We start from the raw sequence: 19,339 nt of genomic DNA on the forward strand, positions 1-19,339 counted from the left end.
TATTAAACTATATATCACTAAATAATTTTTAAGTATTATTAATAGCATTATTAGATTAAGCTGAAAACTCATGTTCAAATACTTAATTATCAGGCCAACAGGAACACTGTTGAAATGGAGTTGGCAGCACGTGAGTGTGGGGTGAAAGCCTGCAATCTACTTGAAACTTAAGTGCAAAATCCAAAAATAAAATGCGATCCAAAAGACAATGAGAAGGAGGTCAGCAATGTGCCAATATTGCAGGCTGAATGGTTTTCCTTTCCTACGTCTCTTAGGAAGACAGAATTAATGGGTATCACAACAATATCTAGGCCAAGAGGAGTAACATTTAGGCAGCTATTTCTCAGATGAAGTATTACAATTGGGCCAGAACACCGCAAAGGGTACAGCTATCTGGAAGGTAAGACGCAGAGATTTTCTACTCCTCTGCCCCAGATACTACCCCAAACACAAGGTAAAAATTAAATCCTTTATCTGTTAGAGCAGGACAATGAAATCTAACAGACAAAAATAAATAAATGTTATTATTTTCCAAAGAGAATTGTTTTCTACTTGTTAATGTAGATAAGTAAATTTTGAAGTGAAAATATTCTTAATTTTAAAATAATATTTTCCTCTTTGATGTACACTGCACATAATATGAAAGAATTAATACCAAATGCCCTTCAAAATCATTTCAGGGAAGTAACTGTCAAATAATTTTGTTCATTGTTCCAATAGATACAGTTATATAACTCTTGTATACTACAAAAGTAACAATATTAAATGGTTAAAAGTTACATTAATATTTACCTTTTGTGGAAGAGTTATATTTTTCTTGTTCTTCAATGAATTAAATGCACATAATGATGGAAACAAAAGAAAGAAATCAGCAAATTTATAGTTAGACATGGAAATGTGAATTGACACAATGGCATGAATAATAAAAATGCGTAACATATAATGTGATATGATAAACTGCAGTGACAAATCATGAGGAAGTCTCAAATATGGTACCAAAATTAATCAAGGAAAGAATGAATACAGCAATTTACAGTTTTAAAATGAAATAAAACCATTGGGATATTAATACGCTTGGCATTTGAAAAGTATACTCTGTTGTATTTTTTCTTGTCTTTTAAGAATTGTATAATATTTCAGCCCCAATTTTACTAAAACATTTTAACTTAAATCCATTGTGATTTTATTGTAAATGTATTTAAAAGCATACTTGATATTTATCACAAAAATCTTTGTCATTTCAAATGATAGCATTTCAGATGACTTAAAATTTCATATGATAAATAAAAAAATAAATTCCATTTTTTACTAAATAGCAGGCATTTTCTTTGGTACATTTTCCACATGGAAAAAAATATATTTTAATTTAAGTAATCCTTTCTACCTTCTCAAATTAATTATATTAAAATACCCCAAAGTGAAATTACTTGTATTTTAGAGACTATATTTCTTAGAAACATTTCTTAAAGCCTTATATCTACTTCCTTGTTGGTATACTATTTACTGAGAAATAATGGCCTATCCAGATATTCCTGAAGGTGAATATCATTAGAGTTTGAGATAGTAGCTTTAATAATAGAACACATAAAACATAACCGGCACACCACTAAGTGTTAACATATAAATGGTCTTTAAATACATCTTTTAAAAACATCCAATTGAGCACACATACAAAAAATTACTTGGTTGGTTTCAGAAAACCATGCATTTTTATACAACTAATTATGTTGTATTCAGCCTCACTCTGAGTAAGGGATACACTGGAGTAGAATATTAAATGACAACCAGAGAAATTTTGTAAGTCTTTGCTCTCAATTTTCATATACCATTTCTTTCCTAATTATAAGGTACTTTTTCAATTACTTTACCTCAAAATCTGTATTGTACTCACATCTTTGTCCTTTCCCTAAATCTACTGTAACAAAATCAGATTCCATGTAGCATTCCCAATTTTTAAAAGAAACTTTAAAATACCTTTAAAAATTAAGTAAACATGTCTTTTAAAATGGTATGTTAGCCTTTAAAATAACAGATATTGCTTTTAAGTTACAAAGAGAGAGTAATAAATCTGATTTACAAAAAACAAAAAACAAAAAACAAACCCAAAGCATACATCCAGTCAAACAATCAAGTTGTCCCACATACATCCTAAAAACAATAATGTAAATAACAATATCCAGAAACTGTGTATGAATACAATTATTTGATAAGCCCATCAGGAGCTGTATCACTATCCAAGAATTTAGACCATTTGAAATACTTGCTCTTACCAATCAGCTGTTTACAAACTCAATCATTAAAACAACACAACAAAACACCCTTTGTTAAAATTAAAAAAAAAAAAAAAAAGAATGGAAGAAGTCAAAGCAGTAGAGGCTTAATCAATTGCAAATAAACTGCAGTCAGAATTAATCTTCATAGAAGACAGAACTGAAGTTTAACAAATAATATTATAAAAAGACATAATTGTATAGCCTTAAGAACAACAATGAAATTAATCTTAAATAGAACATGCTAAATCCTATCTAGCTCATGGATCAAATTAAAAATTTATTTTTAAAAAAATATTTTAGGACAAATAATTCTGCCACTTGAATTATTGAAATAGATCCATAGTAAGGCGGTGGCAGACAATTATCGTCATTTAACAAAAGCCCCAAAGTACACATTAACATCATAAAGTACACCAGATCTATTTTATTTATAGAAGGACACTTAGATATAACAATACATGCATGTTGTCACATTTTAAAAAGCTGTGTCTATATAACCCTTAAAATCATATATTTCAGAACCCTCAAACAGCCAAAAGTATTTATAGTGTATTTGTGACATTAAGTACCAAAATAAGCCCATCAATGTCATTATCAGTCATTCCCTTCTTTCTACCTTAATTCAATCCTTACAAATTGATGATTTCTCTGAAAGACAACTGTGAATATGAATATCATGAACAGTAACATTGATATTAACAATAAAACATAAACTTTTAAGAAAACAAAATCCCAACATACAATCCAAACAATTTCATAGAAGCAATTCTTATTTCTACAGAAATAATATACATATAATTTCACTATGTGAGAGTTACATCCAGTACCCATATATACTTTAGAACCCATAGAGTGTTTTACTTGCAACTGGAGGAAATGCAAAGAATTTTAGGAGCACATGACTTTTTGAATATCAATCTTTAGCAAAATAAGGCCAGTAACACTGAGTTTGTAGTTGTTATACACCAAAATTTGAAGTTCTTTTAGTTGTGCAACAGGAGAACATGAATATATAATTTAAATAAACACCAACTTTTATTTTTAAAAAGTAAATTTTAAAGCAATTTCACCTGGGTTATTGCTAAATAGAGTTTTAATAACATTAATTGTGAATAATCTTCTCAAAATGTTCCCAGAAAAGAGAAAAGAAAGTTTGTTAAACATATGAATTGATAATTCAATGAATTAATTAGTATTTTAGAAAAGAAAGTCAGAGTTTAACAAAGCATCATATTTTCTAATTAACTAAATGAATACCCCTATAGCAACCATGAAAACTAAAGCATGAAATATCAACAAGATGTATGATTTTAAAAAATAAAAATCCAGAGTTATTGTACCAGTATTATTCTATAATTAAGTTGATAACTATTAAAAATCTACACTAATTGTCTATAATCAAGTATTCTGCCTGGCAAACTATATCACCTCAGTCTTTGATACACTGTATTTATTTTCTCAGATATTTAACATTTCTGTGATACATTCAGTAAAGTACTTCAATCAAGTGAGAAAAACTTGTACCCATCCCCTCAATATAGAATGAAATGCAAGTTTACAATGGCAACAAGCATCACTGTTGAAAAAATATTCAAAATGTTAGCTTTTCAGTTGTTTCAAAGGAAGGAAGATTTTCAAAATGTTTTAAATAAGTCCATTTTATACTACACTCCAAATTAGAAATTTTTTCAGCAAATTGCTTAACAAATCCCTGATAAGAAATATGTGATAACAAATATTGATAAGAAATCTTTTCACCTACTGAGAAACAGAATAGCACTTTGGGTCACATGAAGAATACCATGTAGTTTAATGCAATATTTAAATCATCTATCTTAGGTAGAGAATTTAGTTTCTATTATCAGATCTCCCTCTCATACACTCTTTCTTTCTCTTCAGGAAAATAAAACAATGTATAGATGCTTAAAATAAGGGTATTTTGAGCAACACGAACTGTTGGAAAAGACGCTAAAATATGTGCCCTCAGCAATTTTTTCATCATAAAACTTATAAAGGATATTACCAATCAAGTTAAAATAAAAAAAAAACTGGTAAATCATTCAATATGATCAAATATTTAATTTTTAAAAAATGTTTTAAAAATTAGGTTAAGACTTCCCTCAACACATAAAATACCATATTGTACTGAGGTTTTATTTTCTTCCTATGTTCCGTTTTAAAAAAGGTGTTTCTAGGCCTCCATCAGTTCTGTCACATGACCATCTAAAATTCATTCATTCACTCACTCACCAAAAACTGAGTATATGTCATGAACCACAATAACTAGGTACTGGAGATAAAATCCTAAGAAACTTAAATACTTAGGATTCAGCATACCACATATAATCAAAACATTAGTCATTTAATAAAAGAGGAGGCTCTCAAATCCAAGATTTTTTGGACAATGATCTCTCTTTATCGGATACCTTGTTCTATACTGCCACTTCTCACTGGCACTTGTGGGAGCTGTCTTCCCCTGCGACTGCTGAACGATGTGTCTGCTGGAGGAGACTGGGTTGGACTTCCCTGCCGGTGTATTCTGTGGGCAAAAAACAGAGCGGGGGATGAAATGATGAAATTCCAGTTATGGCCTGACAAAAATCTTTTCCTTCTTCATGTTATTATTAAAACAGACATAAACCCCCTAACTGGGCCACTGGAAGCAAAATCAAATACTTTTTAAAATAACATGTGCAAAAGGAATATTACAAAAAGGGGCTAAACGAGACAGGGCAATGACCGTCAAACAGTCCTGCATAATGAATTCTTGAACTGTGCAGAATCCCATTCACTTCTTTCTATTAACTTTCTATGATGTTGTGCTTTCTGGGTAAGTTATTTTTGGAAGTGCTGAAATAAATATATCTAATTACAGCCTTTGGACCTTAAAAATATCAATAAATTAGTTAAGAAAGGCTGCTGCCTAAATTGTTACTATTAAATTGATATATACTCTAGAATTATTTATAACTGATACGAATAATTCTAGCTGCAAACTTTTATAAGTTACCACTCACTTGTACTTTATCTTTAAATAGGAAAAACCTTGAAAGATACTCAAAATAACCGCAGGACATACGCTATAAAATATATGGTTAAAGGACTGAAATTACAAATGAAAATTTGAGAAGCGTGCAGGTATATACCTACTGCCCAGGATTAAGGTGGACTCCACCCACAGCTATTCAAACATTTTTTTAAAAAGCTTTAAAACACTCTAAGACTTTGCTGAACACATACGAGAGGTTATTTTTTATTCCTCTTACACTTTTTAAATCAAATACACATTTAACTCCAGGTAATTTATTGTAAAGAATTTCACATAATTAAAATATTATATATGAATATGCCACAAACAGATGAAAGGACATAACACAGCCAAATTTAATTTTCAATGATGGCTAATTGGCAGGAACTGCAGAATACCACCAGCACAGTGAAGATAGATGCAAGTAGTAGAGGATGTGGGAGAGGTTTAAATATCACAAAAAAGGATTAAAAATCATGGTGTCATAATGAGTGAAAACTTCGAGTGCTCAGGAAGGTACAACACCACATCAACACCTGGAGGCAGGACATGAATGCTGGGCTGGACACTGAATAGCAACCTTGTCAGAAGCGGAGAAGGTGGCGCCGACCCTCCAGGGGCAAGGTGGTGCATAGAACACAGTGTTCTGACACTAGAGTGCTCACTCGACCTTGAGCGAGTGGGATGTTTTCCCCTAATGACTGGCTGATCAGTTGCTCTTGGGGCTGCGTGTCCCCTTCTAGAAAGACATGGTGGGAGAACCCTAAAACATTAGGGCCAAAAAAGATCTTCAGTCAGCAGAATCACATTAACTTTGATACCAACACATCTGTCCAAGGAAAACCTGGTTACTCTTACAAGACAGTGATTTTTAAAGAACCAGAAGACAACTCATCACACAATTATCAAAATGGAATTCAAATCAAACTGACAGGTTATTACTGCAAATGTGAATTCCGTGTGGTTTTAAAAAGGCTAATCTAGGTTGCTCTAATATAATAAACTCTTGTTAGTTCCACAGGGTCAGAGACCTCTGTTTCTTGCTTCTTGTGGAGCTCTATCTCTGGTGTCTAGAATGTAGCTGCATAGAAAGCAAGAGCTCAATAAAGATATGTTGACTGAATGAGTGAATGTAATTAGAACGAGGACAAGGATACTTCACGTACTTGCCTTCAAGAGGAAATACTGTAGAACCCTGTGTATATTTTTACAATGTTCATAATGTTAATCTGCGATAAGCAAGTCTATGCTAAATAGAAAAAAAAAGGATGCCTTTTAAGTTTAATTTTAGCAGGCCCCCAAATTAATTAATAAGATGGAGAATGCTTCATTAATTATACAGCTAGTTAGATACAAATGACTGGTACATGTATAAAAACGTTTTCTCTCAGAATAATAATATCTGAAAATAAGTCCATATACTGATAATTATCTTAATATGGTGTTTAAAATTATTATGAAGCAAATTTCTGAACTAAGAATTAAAAACTGTTGTTTACATATACTTGTTTAAAACAAATACATGCTTTGCCTTTTTCATTATTTTTGGTATGTACTTTAAGTAATACGCATGATTAAAATACCTACTGTGTAATGACAGAAGGAATGAAGTAACAACTCATCCCTTAAAGCAATGCTGTAAAATTCACTTATTAAATGATTTAAAATGCATGAGAATAAAGAATACATTACTGATTGCCAAAAGTACATTAGTGAGTGCTTTATTTAACTTGAATTCAGACTGACAATTTTTTTTTAAATAAAATTATTTTCACAAATATACTGATTTTGATTCTAGATACACCCTCCATCTCAGAACAATAAAATGGGAAAGTCAAGTTGTATAGAACAAAAAGGTACAGCTCAGGTCTTTAATAAAGGTGCATTTTATCTTCTGGAGCTATGGATTAATGCTTTGTCAGATCTTAATCCAAACCTTGAAACCTGGACTGTCACCTCAATTTCCAAATTAAAATAAAAAGGAACTGACAATATTCTACATATTTAAACTGTCTACTCATTCTGAATTGACTTTTCACATTAACTCAACTATATAGAATTAATTTATACGGGATGGATTACATGAGCCAATCAGAAAGAATGAGCTTTACCTATTATTCTTTAAAAGCCATTATCATGAGATAAACTTCTAGCAATCCTTGTTTGAAATACACTTTTAAAATGTGACTTGAAAACTGAATCATACAGTTTTACCCTAGTACTGAGAAATTTCACAAATACTGCAATTTCACTAAAACTTTGATTCATTCCTTAATGCAATTCATAAGCACTAAAAGAACAATTTGAGCGTTACTTGAAATGTGAATAATTAAGTGGACTTTATGTGGTACCAAACTAAATGGTAAAAGTATAAAAAGCTATTTCAGGGGCAAATAAAGAGCTTACTGGGTCAACATTTTAGAGCTCGAGAATACGTGACTTGGTGTTTTCTCCCAAGCCGTGAGGCTTGCAGTGCCTGAAAAAAGCCTGTAGTGTTTGAGGTTAATCATTTAGCACAAGATATTTTTTCTTTGATATGAACTAAAAGTACCTCAATAAAGAAACCAATGTGTAACAAGCCACCAACCAATTTGTCACCAGCCAATTGGTGTAGGAAGAATGAAAGCACAGACCAAAGGAGAAGCATAGAAAACCACCTAGCCTGAGGAAGAGAGAGGAATGTGGTAGCAAGGCTGAATTACAGGAGGGGAAATGGGGAAGAGAGAAAATGTAGAACTTGAGAGAAGAGCAAGGTTTTGCAGAGAGGTAATGGATCGAAATATAGTTTGTTTTAGGCAAGAAGAAAGGAGAATTAATCAAGAAAGTCTGAGGTACAGCAGTGTAAAGGTGAGAAAATCCAGGCTGTTGAACCTTTATCTTTTCAAATAAATGGGATGTGCTAAGAATGTAAGGAGATAAGAAGAATGAAAAAGATTGAGAGCAACCATGTTAAAGAATGAAACAGGGGGTGAATAATGAATAAGTAAAATAATAGTAACAAATATTCTTTACTGAGCATCAATACAAGGCCATCAATACACACCAGGCACTGAGTCTATGCGTGCATGCGTGCATATGCATGCATGTATATATGTATGTATGTGTGTATATGTGTAATAAAAGAATCCTGAGTGGACTAAAAAGAATACGACTTTGAGGAAAACTTTCAATCATGACCAAATAATTGAAATTGTGTGTGTGGGGGAGAAGGTGCTAGGAATGATGTTTGAAGAATGAAAACTTGTCTAAGGAAATTAAAACATTTACAATGATAGTAAAGAAACTGCAGGTACCTGAGCTGAGATTAAAGAATGTGAAAACAGAAACATACTGGTATTGTTTCATTACAGGCTATCTATCTATCTGTCTGTCTGTCTGTCTGTCTGTCTGTCTACGTACCTACCTACCTACCTACCTATCTATCTGCTGGAACTCTGTGCTGCATTTTCTTCCTCAGCATCTAACTCCTTTTTCTACTCAACACTTTTTTCAGTTCCCTGGATCCTTATTCTATTGTAAATTAAGTTCCTTAGATAGTTAATATCTCCACGGACCATTAGCCAGGAGTAAATTTCACCTCCCTTTTACCCACACCCATTGTCATGTCTCATACCTACTCATTTTGCGGAACTCAACTCAGTGGTAATATCCTCTGGGAAGTGTTCCTTTTTTTGCTGCTCCCTATTTTGTTCCTTGAATTTAGCACATAGGTTTGCACATATTTGTTAATTGAACGAATCACTAAATTATACAGATTCTATCTCTACCAAACCTATTGTGATAGCCTTGCTGGTATCTTGCATCTATCCTTGAATCTTTCAATTCACCTTCTAAAACGTTGTCAAAGTGATCTATAATTATGTTTTTCTTGTTTGTTTAAGATAATTTATTACATATATATGTGGGGCACAAAGTTGACTTTCAATAGTTGTATGCAATGGGTGATGGTCAGGTCAAGACAATTAGCTTATTCATAATTACAATATGTAATCATTCTTTGTGTCTATTAACCAATTTCTTGTTAATCCCCCCGCCCCCTCCCTTTTTCCACCTCTAGTAACCACAGTTCTTCTGTCTCCTAAAAGTTCAACATATCATTGTCATTGTTGTTTCTTTCTTTCTCTCTCTCTCTGTTGTTTATTTGCTTATTTATGGATTCAGCTCCCACTTAATGAATGAGAACATGCAGTATTTCTCTTTCTGCACCTGGGTTGTTTCATTTAGGATAATTTTCTCCAGGTTCATCCATGGTGTTGCAAATAGCAGAATTTCATTCTCTTTTATGGCTGAGTAGTATTCCTTTGCATATATATATATATGTATATATGTGTGCGTGTATATATATATATATACACCATATTTTCCTTATTCAGTCATCCATTGATGGACATTTAGGTTGGTTCCATAGCCTATAATTTTGGAACTCAAAACTGATCATCTGCCTCCTGTATTTAAAGCACATTAATGGCTCATGGCTGAATAGAAAAACTGAAATTCTTTAGCATGGCATTAACATGGTGTTAATGTTATTCATTTAACCTCTCAGGATTTTTATAATTTTATTTTCAGCCCTCTTTCCCATTCTCTGAATCCTATTCATCCCAAACTCAAGAAGGTATTTCAAGTGTCAGTGTTTTTTCACATTGTGCCCTCTCATGGAATACTCTACTCTTCACATCTACCTTTATTTATCTGGGATTAGCTCAAGTGACATTTGCTTATAAAACACTTCCTAATTTCAAGTTTACCTGAATCTAATCTAAAATGATAATCTTAGATTATCAATTTGCAGAAAAAATATTTTTTCAAGATGGCATTATTCAGATAAATAACAGACACTCAAAATATCTGCATATTCCAGATATTATATCCATTGGTAACATTTAAAATTATCTCAGAATCAAAATATTAATGTCCAAATATGTATGAGGGGGTCTTCAAAAAGTTCATGGAAAGATTAATATTCTCCTTAATTCCATTTTCCATGAACTTTTTGAAGTACCATCATATACAGGAATGAATGTAGATTTAATCCTCACTACTGACCAGAATGATCCCTAACACAAATACATGAGATTTTTTGTAAACCCTATGATTAAAGGTCTGCCTTCAAATGACCGTTATTTCTTCAATAATACCATTCCTATATAGGGGTAAGTTTATTTAAATCAATGTCTTTAAATATAGCAATGTGTTTAAGAACTGATCATGTACAATGTGAGTGAGGGTACTCCTGAATATATTAGTAAAATGGAAGACGGCAGCACAGCACAACACCAAGCCTACCTTTCTGCATCAGAGGCAGTGCCTTTCCTAGTCTGTTTTTGGATGCTAGATCTTTCAGACTTTCTGGAGTGCCTGTGGAATGAAATGTTAAAGAAATACAAAATATATGAGGAATAAAACTACATTAGTATCATATCATGATAAAAGAAACAGAAATGAAAAATGACAACTATCTTACCTAAATGCTTTTGTCAGTCAGTACTTTTCAAAATAAAAAAAATTAAAATTAAAATAAGAACTGATGCTGTCTGTGTGGATGACACAAGTTGTCCAACAGGAGACACAAGAAGCTGACATTTTATTAGTCTTGACAGGTATGCATACAGCAATGATCTAATATGGACCCTTGCTGTGCAACTTGCATCCCCTGATGATTAAACAAATTCAATGGTGAAACGTAATGATGATAAATGAGATGATGGCTTAGGTGCTGAAAGAATACAGAGGGGTGAAGTGCCCTCTACTTTTACAAGTTGAAACTGGGGGCTACAAAGGCTTTTTGCTGCCCCCTTCCCCTGCCAAAATTATAAAGAAAAATACTATAGTGAAAGATGTTTGACATAAGTGAAAGTATTTAAGTCAACTATTAAAATTATTTTTAAGTTGTCATAAAGATGCTTTTCTAATCATGTAGCATTTTAAAAAGCTAATCATGTAACAAATCAAAGAATTAACAAAATCCCCAATGTACTCTACTTTCCAAAATTATATATGTACACTGAACATTTGGAACTTGAAATGCATTTTGCCATAGAAATAATGTTAATATACACAGCTTACTTCCCCAAGGCAGCTTACATGTGTTTATACAGCATAAAATGCACAGATATACTCACATATTTGAAATAAATAATGTAAAATATTGTGGTCAAGCACCACATAAAAAACGTAGAGAAACCATAAGAATGTGTATTTTTATATTGATTATTGAATCTCTACCATTTATGCTTATTTTTCTTTCTTGTTATCCCTTCCAAGAACATTGAGAAAGGTTGGCTTTACTTTTTAATGTCATACATCCTAATTAAGTGTCCAGTATATGTCAAGCCCTGCTCGGCATTAGAAACACCCATCAAAGTACAATGTCTGCCTTCACAGGTTATACAGATTCCTGGGGCTGCTCATCTCTCCTCCTCTCTTCCGCTTTTGCCAGAAACTGGGTTCCTACTATCTTGCCCCTCGAATTCAAGGTTTCAGCTGTGTGTTCTTCAGCCCCGTTACTGTGACATCCCATTTCTGAGATGAAAAAAGGGAAGAAATAGAAGAGGGAGACATCTCTCACTTACTAGTTGGAAAAGAGGGTAGTTGGTATATTGAAGGATAATTTTATGTCAGGCACTCACTGAGGGAGGTATGGACTTATCTAAACTCCATGAAACCTTTAAGAAGATTCCATCTCCATTTTACATATGAGGAAATAGGCTCAGGGCAAGGCCACTCAGTCAGAAAACAGCAAAGTTGGGATTAGAATGTAAGTTGTCTTGCTCTCAAGCTGTTTCTGCCATATACTGTCTAGCAAAGAGAGTGGAGGCAGTAGGTTCTGACATAAGCCCAGAAACCATGAAATCTGGCACAAGCCTGAGAAAGCACTAAGGGAAGAATCTCTCTCTAACATTCAGGTACTTATTTTCTTTATTGCTTCTATGGTCAGGACAGGGGTTTGAGGGGTGGTCAGAGAGTAAAGAAGTACATAGCACATGCCTGAAATAAATAGGACATGGTGTTATGGCTGTTGAGAAGGGAAGCTTGTTCCTGTAACACAGGGAAGGAAGGCATAAGCACAGTGGAAAGAGGTGAAGAAAGGGGAGCAGAGAGGCAAGGTAAGCAATCTGCAGGCCCAGCAGGTATCTGAGCTCAAAATAAAAAGCAATGTATCACTATGGGAAATTCACGCTTGGTCTTAAGGGTGCTCAGGACAACTGCCTAGGAGAGCAAATGCTCCTTTTCTCATTTTCAGCACAGATAAGAGTACAGAGTTTAAGGAAGACCTACAAAAATTCATTGTTATTAAGGGTTTTCAGTCACTCAGACATTCATTCAACAAATACTGTTGAGCATGTATATGTGCTCAGCAACATTTTAAGTGCTTGGAATATGCCTGTGAACAAAACAAAGATCTCTACTTTCCAGCAATTAACATTTTACTGGTGGAAGACTATATAATAAACAACAAAGAGAATCTCAAACAAGTGCATTATATAGTATGGGAGAAGGGGATAAATGATAATAACAAAAAAGTAAACCAGGCAAGAAGATACAGAAGTGTGGGGATGGAGTGGGAGTTAGAGGGAGGTGCAGACTTCAATTTATTTATTTATTTATTTTCGGCAACTGGCAGGTAAGGGTATCCAAACCCTTGACCTTGGTGTTAGAACCACACCCTAACCAAGTGAGCTAACTGGCCAGCCCACATTTTAATTATAAGTAATAAAGTCAGGGAAGGATTAATTGAGATAGTGATGTTTTAGAAAAGGCTAAAGGGCTAAAGGGTGAGGGGTGAGGGAGTTAGCCATGTATATATCTATGGAAAGAGTATCCCAGGCAAAGAAAACAGCAAGTACCTAGGAATGGTACATTCAAGGAACAGAAAGGAGGCCAGTACAGTAGGAATTCAGAGAGATGAGACAGATGAGAAGAGTTTGAGGGAGAGTGCAGAGAGGCTGTGTAGAATTTGGTGTGCTTTTCTACCTCTGCGCAATAAAAGGGTTATAGGCATGTTTTAGAACTTGCCTGTGTTTCTTCCTATCCCATCTTCCATCAATTTTTCTAGACTCAACTGAGATTTCACTTCCTCTGTGAAACTTTCAAACTCTTCCTCCTCTTCTCACCTCCTAAAACTTAATGGATTCACACACTAGATTGATTATCACAATAATTGATGATGACGATGACAATGATGATAATACTCATAATATTAACATTTCCTAAGAACTTTCTCTGTGCTAACATGATCACTTTATCTGCATCATGTCATCTAATTTTCTTGCCAATCCAAAGAGGTAGGTACTATTCTTTTATCCTTTTCATAATAAGTATATCAAGGTTTAAAGACATTAAATAATTTGCTCTAGCTCACACAGTCATTAAATGTCAAGCCAGGATGTGAACTGAGAGTCCATAATCTCGATAACAGTAATCGCATTGCATCTCTGGTATAAATGACACTGGAGCATAGTGTCTAGAAGTATGGAATCTAGAGTCAAACTGGGTTTAATCTCAGCTCTTTTTCCAGTTAGTTGGGTGATTTCAACAAGTTTCTTAGCCTCTCTGCTCCGCAGTCATTTTCCACCTACAAAATGCAATAATAATACCACCACCCCACAGGTTTGCCAATTTTAACCATTTCAATATTACTTAATATTTTTATTGCAGTATTTGTAGTTCTTGTAGTATTACATAGAAGTAGGATTTATAGTAGTTTCAGCATCACTTAGGACTAGCAAGTGGTTAAGTGCTATAAAAGTATTACTTGAAGGCAAAGACTCTTTTTCAGCTATAAAAGTATAAATTCAGAGGCAGCGCTCCATAGCTGCATGATAAATATTCATGCAGAGGTTCATAATCTAACCTTTTGTTTTGTTTTCAATCTTCGTGTTAAGAGTGCCCTTTTTTTCCTCTTCAAATAACAGTGAAACTTACTTTCACAGAAGATTCCTGTAAAGATTCCTACAAAGAATAAGCCTGGATAATTCTTCTAACTACTTAAAAGAATTCACAAATTGAGTTAAAATGATACACACTTAATTGTAATAATCTAGTGTAAAAAAAGAACAGATAATAGAAAATTCTAACATCTTTTCTATTTCAAATCCTCAATATAGCTATAAATATTGTATATTTTAACATAGCTATTTCCCAGAATAAATAGAGGCTTAATATATGTAAGATGGGAAAGGTTAGAAAAATCCATTTTGTATTGATTTGCTATTGAAACTATTTATCATGCAATCTCAAAATGAATCACAGTGAAATTACCTACCTTCTGCCTTACACTACTCTAAGTTCCTTGTGGTCAGGAACTGTGTCTGTTTGGGTTATCACTGTAACATCAACACCTAGCACGTGGTAGATGCTCAATAAATATTTGTTGATTGGATGGTTAAAAAATAATATTTTAAATATTATCATAAAATTTGAGAGCCTAAAAATTACAATGAGCAAAAAACTACCTAAGGCTACAAAATCCAGTTTACAGCATTATTTTGGGGGCTTCATCAAAAATAAAAACCATAAATAAAAATGCCCTCTGGTTTACTGCCTAAAGCATAATGAACTGTCAGTCATTATCATGGGCCTAGTGTGTTTTATCATGATGCAACAAGGAAGCAAGACTGAAATTTAGAGTCTTATGGAACATTAGAATTCAGCTAGTACATCTACAACTAGCTAAATTTACAGATGAGAAAATTGAGCCCAGAAAAGTTTTACACTAACTTTCTATATATGTGGCAACCGTTATGAATTCTGGAAGTGAAAAAGTATGTGATTTGTTTATTCCAGAAATATTGTCAATGGAGAAAGAACATTCATTCACTTTAAATCAAAAGAAACAATTTGATATTCTTGGTCAAGAAATCTTATACACAAGTAGCTGCTATCCAGGTAACAGGTATGGGAAATTATACAAAAATGGTTCTTTGCAAAAGAAATTAGAGCTACTTTGGCAGAACAGCTCAGGAATCAGTCTTAAAAAAGTGGGATATTTTACTTATTTTAATTATTTAAAGTCCTGAAGATAGGGTTATTTTATCAAATATTTTTAGTATTTGAGTTATATACTAATAAATATATGTGTGTGTGTGTGTGTGTGTGTGTGTATACATGTAAAACTATTCTCAATTCAAATGGTGGGGGTCAGTAACTTCAAGCTAATGAAGTGTTAAAATACATCTCAAAATGCACCCAATAAGAATATCGGATTTTCTTGAATGAAGTGTTTACCAAATAGTTTAAAGTTCAATTAGATAATAATAATTTACACTGGCCTTTTATACTTAAGGGTTATAAACTCAGAACCTTAATGCTCCAGGAGCATAATAAAACACATTTCTTTTCTAAATGGCTACTCACAAATTAGCTATAACTAGATCTAAGTTTTATTAAGATTCATAGAACTATATACAAATAGGTTCATAAAAATTAATTTTTATGTATTAAAATAATGACACTTACAAAGAGATATTCTGTTATTGGAATGATGATTTTTATAAGTCAACATTTTTAAGAATTAAACAGCAAGAAAATTTTCACTATAATTTTAAAGTCAGAAACATTCCCTGGGATTCCAAATTTATGTATTTTTTCAACATTGTTTTAAATGTCCTACAACTTCTAAAAAATATTTCTAGATCTAGATAAACCTACCTCCATGTTAATTCCAAATAATTGTATGGTACCACTTGAGATAACACCAAGAATGCTTACTTTTGAAATTAGATTACAGAGAAATGATTTATTAAAAAATGTGTACATGCTTGTCTGTGCACACATTCATGCTGTGGGAAATAAGAGGGCAACTAAATGCTTTTGAACTCATTTAAACTTACTAGAGAACTCTCTAGAACAAAACTTTACTTTTTGTATTACAATGTTATTTTCAAAATAATCAAATATGGCCTTGATACAAACCATCCAAAGACTAATTGTATAAACTGTCATTGATTTTAGGAAATTTTCCTGGCCACCAGTGTCCTAGGACAAAAGTCACCTAATGTCCAAATCCTTCCTGTATTCTCTATATTCAAATGTGATGCCATGTTCACTTCTTTTAGAAATTTGTAGAAATTTCTGAATAAGTAAATGAAATTGATGAGAGGTAAAATGTAAGTTTTCATTAAGTTCAGCCATGTAGTTGATATGGTTACCTATGAATTTAGCATTAGTTGATGTAGAAATTTCTCTTCACTTTTACAGGCACATATTATTCCTATATTTTAATTATAGTTTATTGTAAGCAATTTCCTATTCTCTATAGTAATAAATCATTGTATCAATCCATTTAAAATGTATTTCTTTTGGTTGAATATAGAACTTATTTACAAATAAGTCATCAAAAAAAGCAAAATATATATTTAAAATTATGTATTTAATAAGTTTCATTTAATAATCTTATATAAAAGGATCATTTCTGCTCCTAAAATTTATCCTTACAGTTACATACACAATTTAGGAAATCAAATAACAATTAATATACCATTAAATGAAGCTAATGATATTCATGTACATAAGAACTGAACCTAGGGCCGAGCCCGTGGCACACTCGGGAGAGTGCGGCGCTGGGAGCTCCCGCCGCGGGTTCGGATCCTATATAGGAATGGCTGGTGCACTCACTGGCTGAGTGTCGGTCACGAAAAAGACAAAAAGAGAAAAAAAAAAAAAAAAAAAAAAAAAAACCTGAACCTATTATTTGTATTTCCATTTTGCTTCATCAATGCCCAGATCAACTTAAATTTATATTCAATACAAAGACCAACATATTTAATTGTTCTATGCTTAGTCATTACATAAGATGGAATACACTATTTTATTTGGAATAAATTCAAAGGCTTTCTAGAATTATCGTTTCCGGAAGAAAATTTTAAGTTCCTTGACAGCCCAGATTTGTCTCCCTTAATCACTGTTGTGACTATAACCATCAGAATAGTGTATACAGTAGGGGTACGATTAAGTATTTACTGAATGAATGAGTAGCAATACAGATGTAGATTTTTACTTAATTCATAGTTATTTTAATTCTTACTTGAAAAGACTTTAAATTTGTTATAATTTTTAAATTGAAATTCTAGTCTCAGAAATTCTATCCTAGAAATCAGACAGCAGCAGCAGAAATTAATTTTAAATTCCAAATATATAACCATACATCATATTAAGAAGTAAATGTTTAGATATTAAAACATGCCAAAATATTCCTGAAACTGTCATAAAATTCAGTTTGTGATCTTTTCCAACATTTGTAGAGTTACATTAATTCTTTCTTAGCAACAGTATTTAGTTTTTCTTTTAAATTGAAATCCAGAAGATATCATAATTGTTTATGAATACAGAAATTATACCATTCATAACTAAGGTTATAATTATTCTCCTATATACACATATACCTAAAAAAAAGAACCTGCATGCTCATATGACTAGTTGTTCTATGTCTGAGATACTGCATCTCCTTATCTACTTAATATTATCAATGTGTTGGCAGAATTTCTGCTTACACCAGAAGAGAAGCACCTTGAACACCCAAAAATCTTTTGTGACAAGACAGGAAAAAACATTTAAAGATAAGGACTACATATAACAAAAAACATAAAATAAAAGAATTGGACTAACTGCAAACTGAGAAGAATAACAAAGCAATGGAAAATATACGAGTACTGTGGCACTTCTGATACATCAGCATGAAGTGGATTCAAGGCACTGATGCTATTTTTAAAAACCTACCTTGTGACTGACCTTAGCCCTTGACAATATTTTGTTTAGAAACACAATATTCATTAAATATATAAGAGCCAGGTGGTCTACTTTAAACCAAACATTTTTAAACCTAAACTTCACCATTAACAAGCTTACACAGCAACAAAACAAGACAGTTGAGATAAAACCATCAGCCAATATAACAAAGAATAGGCTTTGTGATAAATTTTAATATACTCTAAAGCACCTGAGAATTTTCACCTATTCACAGGTAAACAAACACACTATTTAAGTATGTTTCCAGAAATTCAAAATACTGAAACAAATGCTCATCAAATAGAACTTTCACTACATTCTGACTTTACTGTATTTCAAAACTATGACATTTGCATGCTACCTTCACTTCAGTAAATATTCTGAGGTGCTTTATTAGAGTTGGATGCACTTATTGATGGAATCACAACATATTTGTTTCTGGCTCCTGAAAAGAAGCATGTCATAACCAACATTTATCTTGCTTATCCTTCACGTGGTGGCCTACAAGCCTCTAGGAGCCACTTGTCTGTGAGGAGGAGTTGACTAGTACCTGTCATTCTCCGGAGATGCATGCTGGATTTGAATCCTGGGGCTAGGAGGTCGTCTCCTATCTAGGGAGGGGGACCATTTACCCCTGTTTGCCCAGTGAACAAGACAGGAAAAAACAGGACATTTAGTAACTCCTAAAATAAAAGAACATATGGAACAACAGGACTGGAAAAGCACCCCAAAAAAGCAAAGCATAGATTCTTTGCTCCGTAATTAAATCTTCACTTTTACTTAAAAAGATAAATAAAATCCATAACTTTAGAAGTGAACAAAGGAACTATTTGGGAAGATGTTTGGAATCTATTATGTGTAATTTTGTTCTTTTAAAATGTGCTTTGGTATGTATAAATATCTATACACGTATAAATATAAAAATAACTTTAAGTTTTAAAATATGAATCCTTAAGAATCTGGCTTATGTTTGAATAAAATAGGCTTAATAAATTACCAATGCTCATTTGATACCAGGCCTTGAAATACTGGGTAGAGTGGCAAAGGTAGGGTGTGTGAATTTAATACAAACCAGGAACACAGTTAAGTAGAAGTAATAAAAATGCTCTTTAGTGCAGAAACAATGACATGAAGAAATAATTCATGGGAAGGCTACCCATGAAACCTTAACGAGTTTTCTTGTCAAAACTGCAGGGCTAATTACTAAAATTTAAAAATTGTGAGTAAAAAAACATTGATGAATAAAAGAAACAGATAAATGAAATTACTTTAAAAAATTCTGCTAGTCTTTATTTGCAAAAGTATCTCTCAA

At 32.7% G+C, this 19,339-nt stretch overlaps 1 protein-coding gene across 50 annotated transcripts in view; it reads right to left on the reverse strand.

The window, feature by feature from the left end:
- Window positions 1–19,339, reverse strand: part of RIMS1 (regulating synaptic membrane exocytosis 1) — a 469,818-nt gene that overhangs the window by 101,655 nt on the left and 348,824 nt on the right. For 17 of the 50 annotated variants that reach the window (XM_063096237.1, XM_063096236.1, XM_063096269.1 and 14 more), the window contains one exon: window positions 4,700–4,812. In XM_063096237.1, the coding sequence (XP_062952307.1) occupies window positions 4,700–4,812 (113 nt within the window). Of the gene's footprint in view, window positions 1–792; window positions 823–4,699; window positions 4,813–5,881; window positions 6,065–10,587; window positions 10,660–18,577; window positions 18,662–19,339 lie in introns of all 50 variants that reach the window. The other 33 variants (XM_063096235.1, XM_063096262.1, XM_063096282.1 and 30 more) reach the window with 8 other exon arrangements.

This window comes from Cynocephalus volans, chromosome 5 (genome assembly GCF_027409185.1).
Source record: "Cynocephalus volans isolate mCynVol1 chromosome 5, mCynVol1.pri, whole genome shotgun sequence".
NCBI classification, from domain to species: domain Eukaryota; kingdom Metazoa; phylum Chordata; class Mammalia; order Dermoptera; family Cynocephalidae; genus Cynocephalus; species Cynocephalus volans.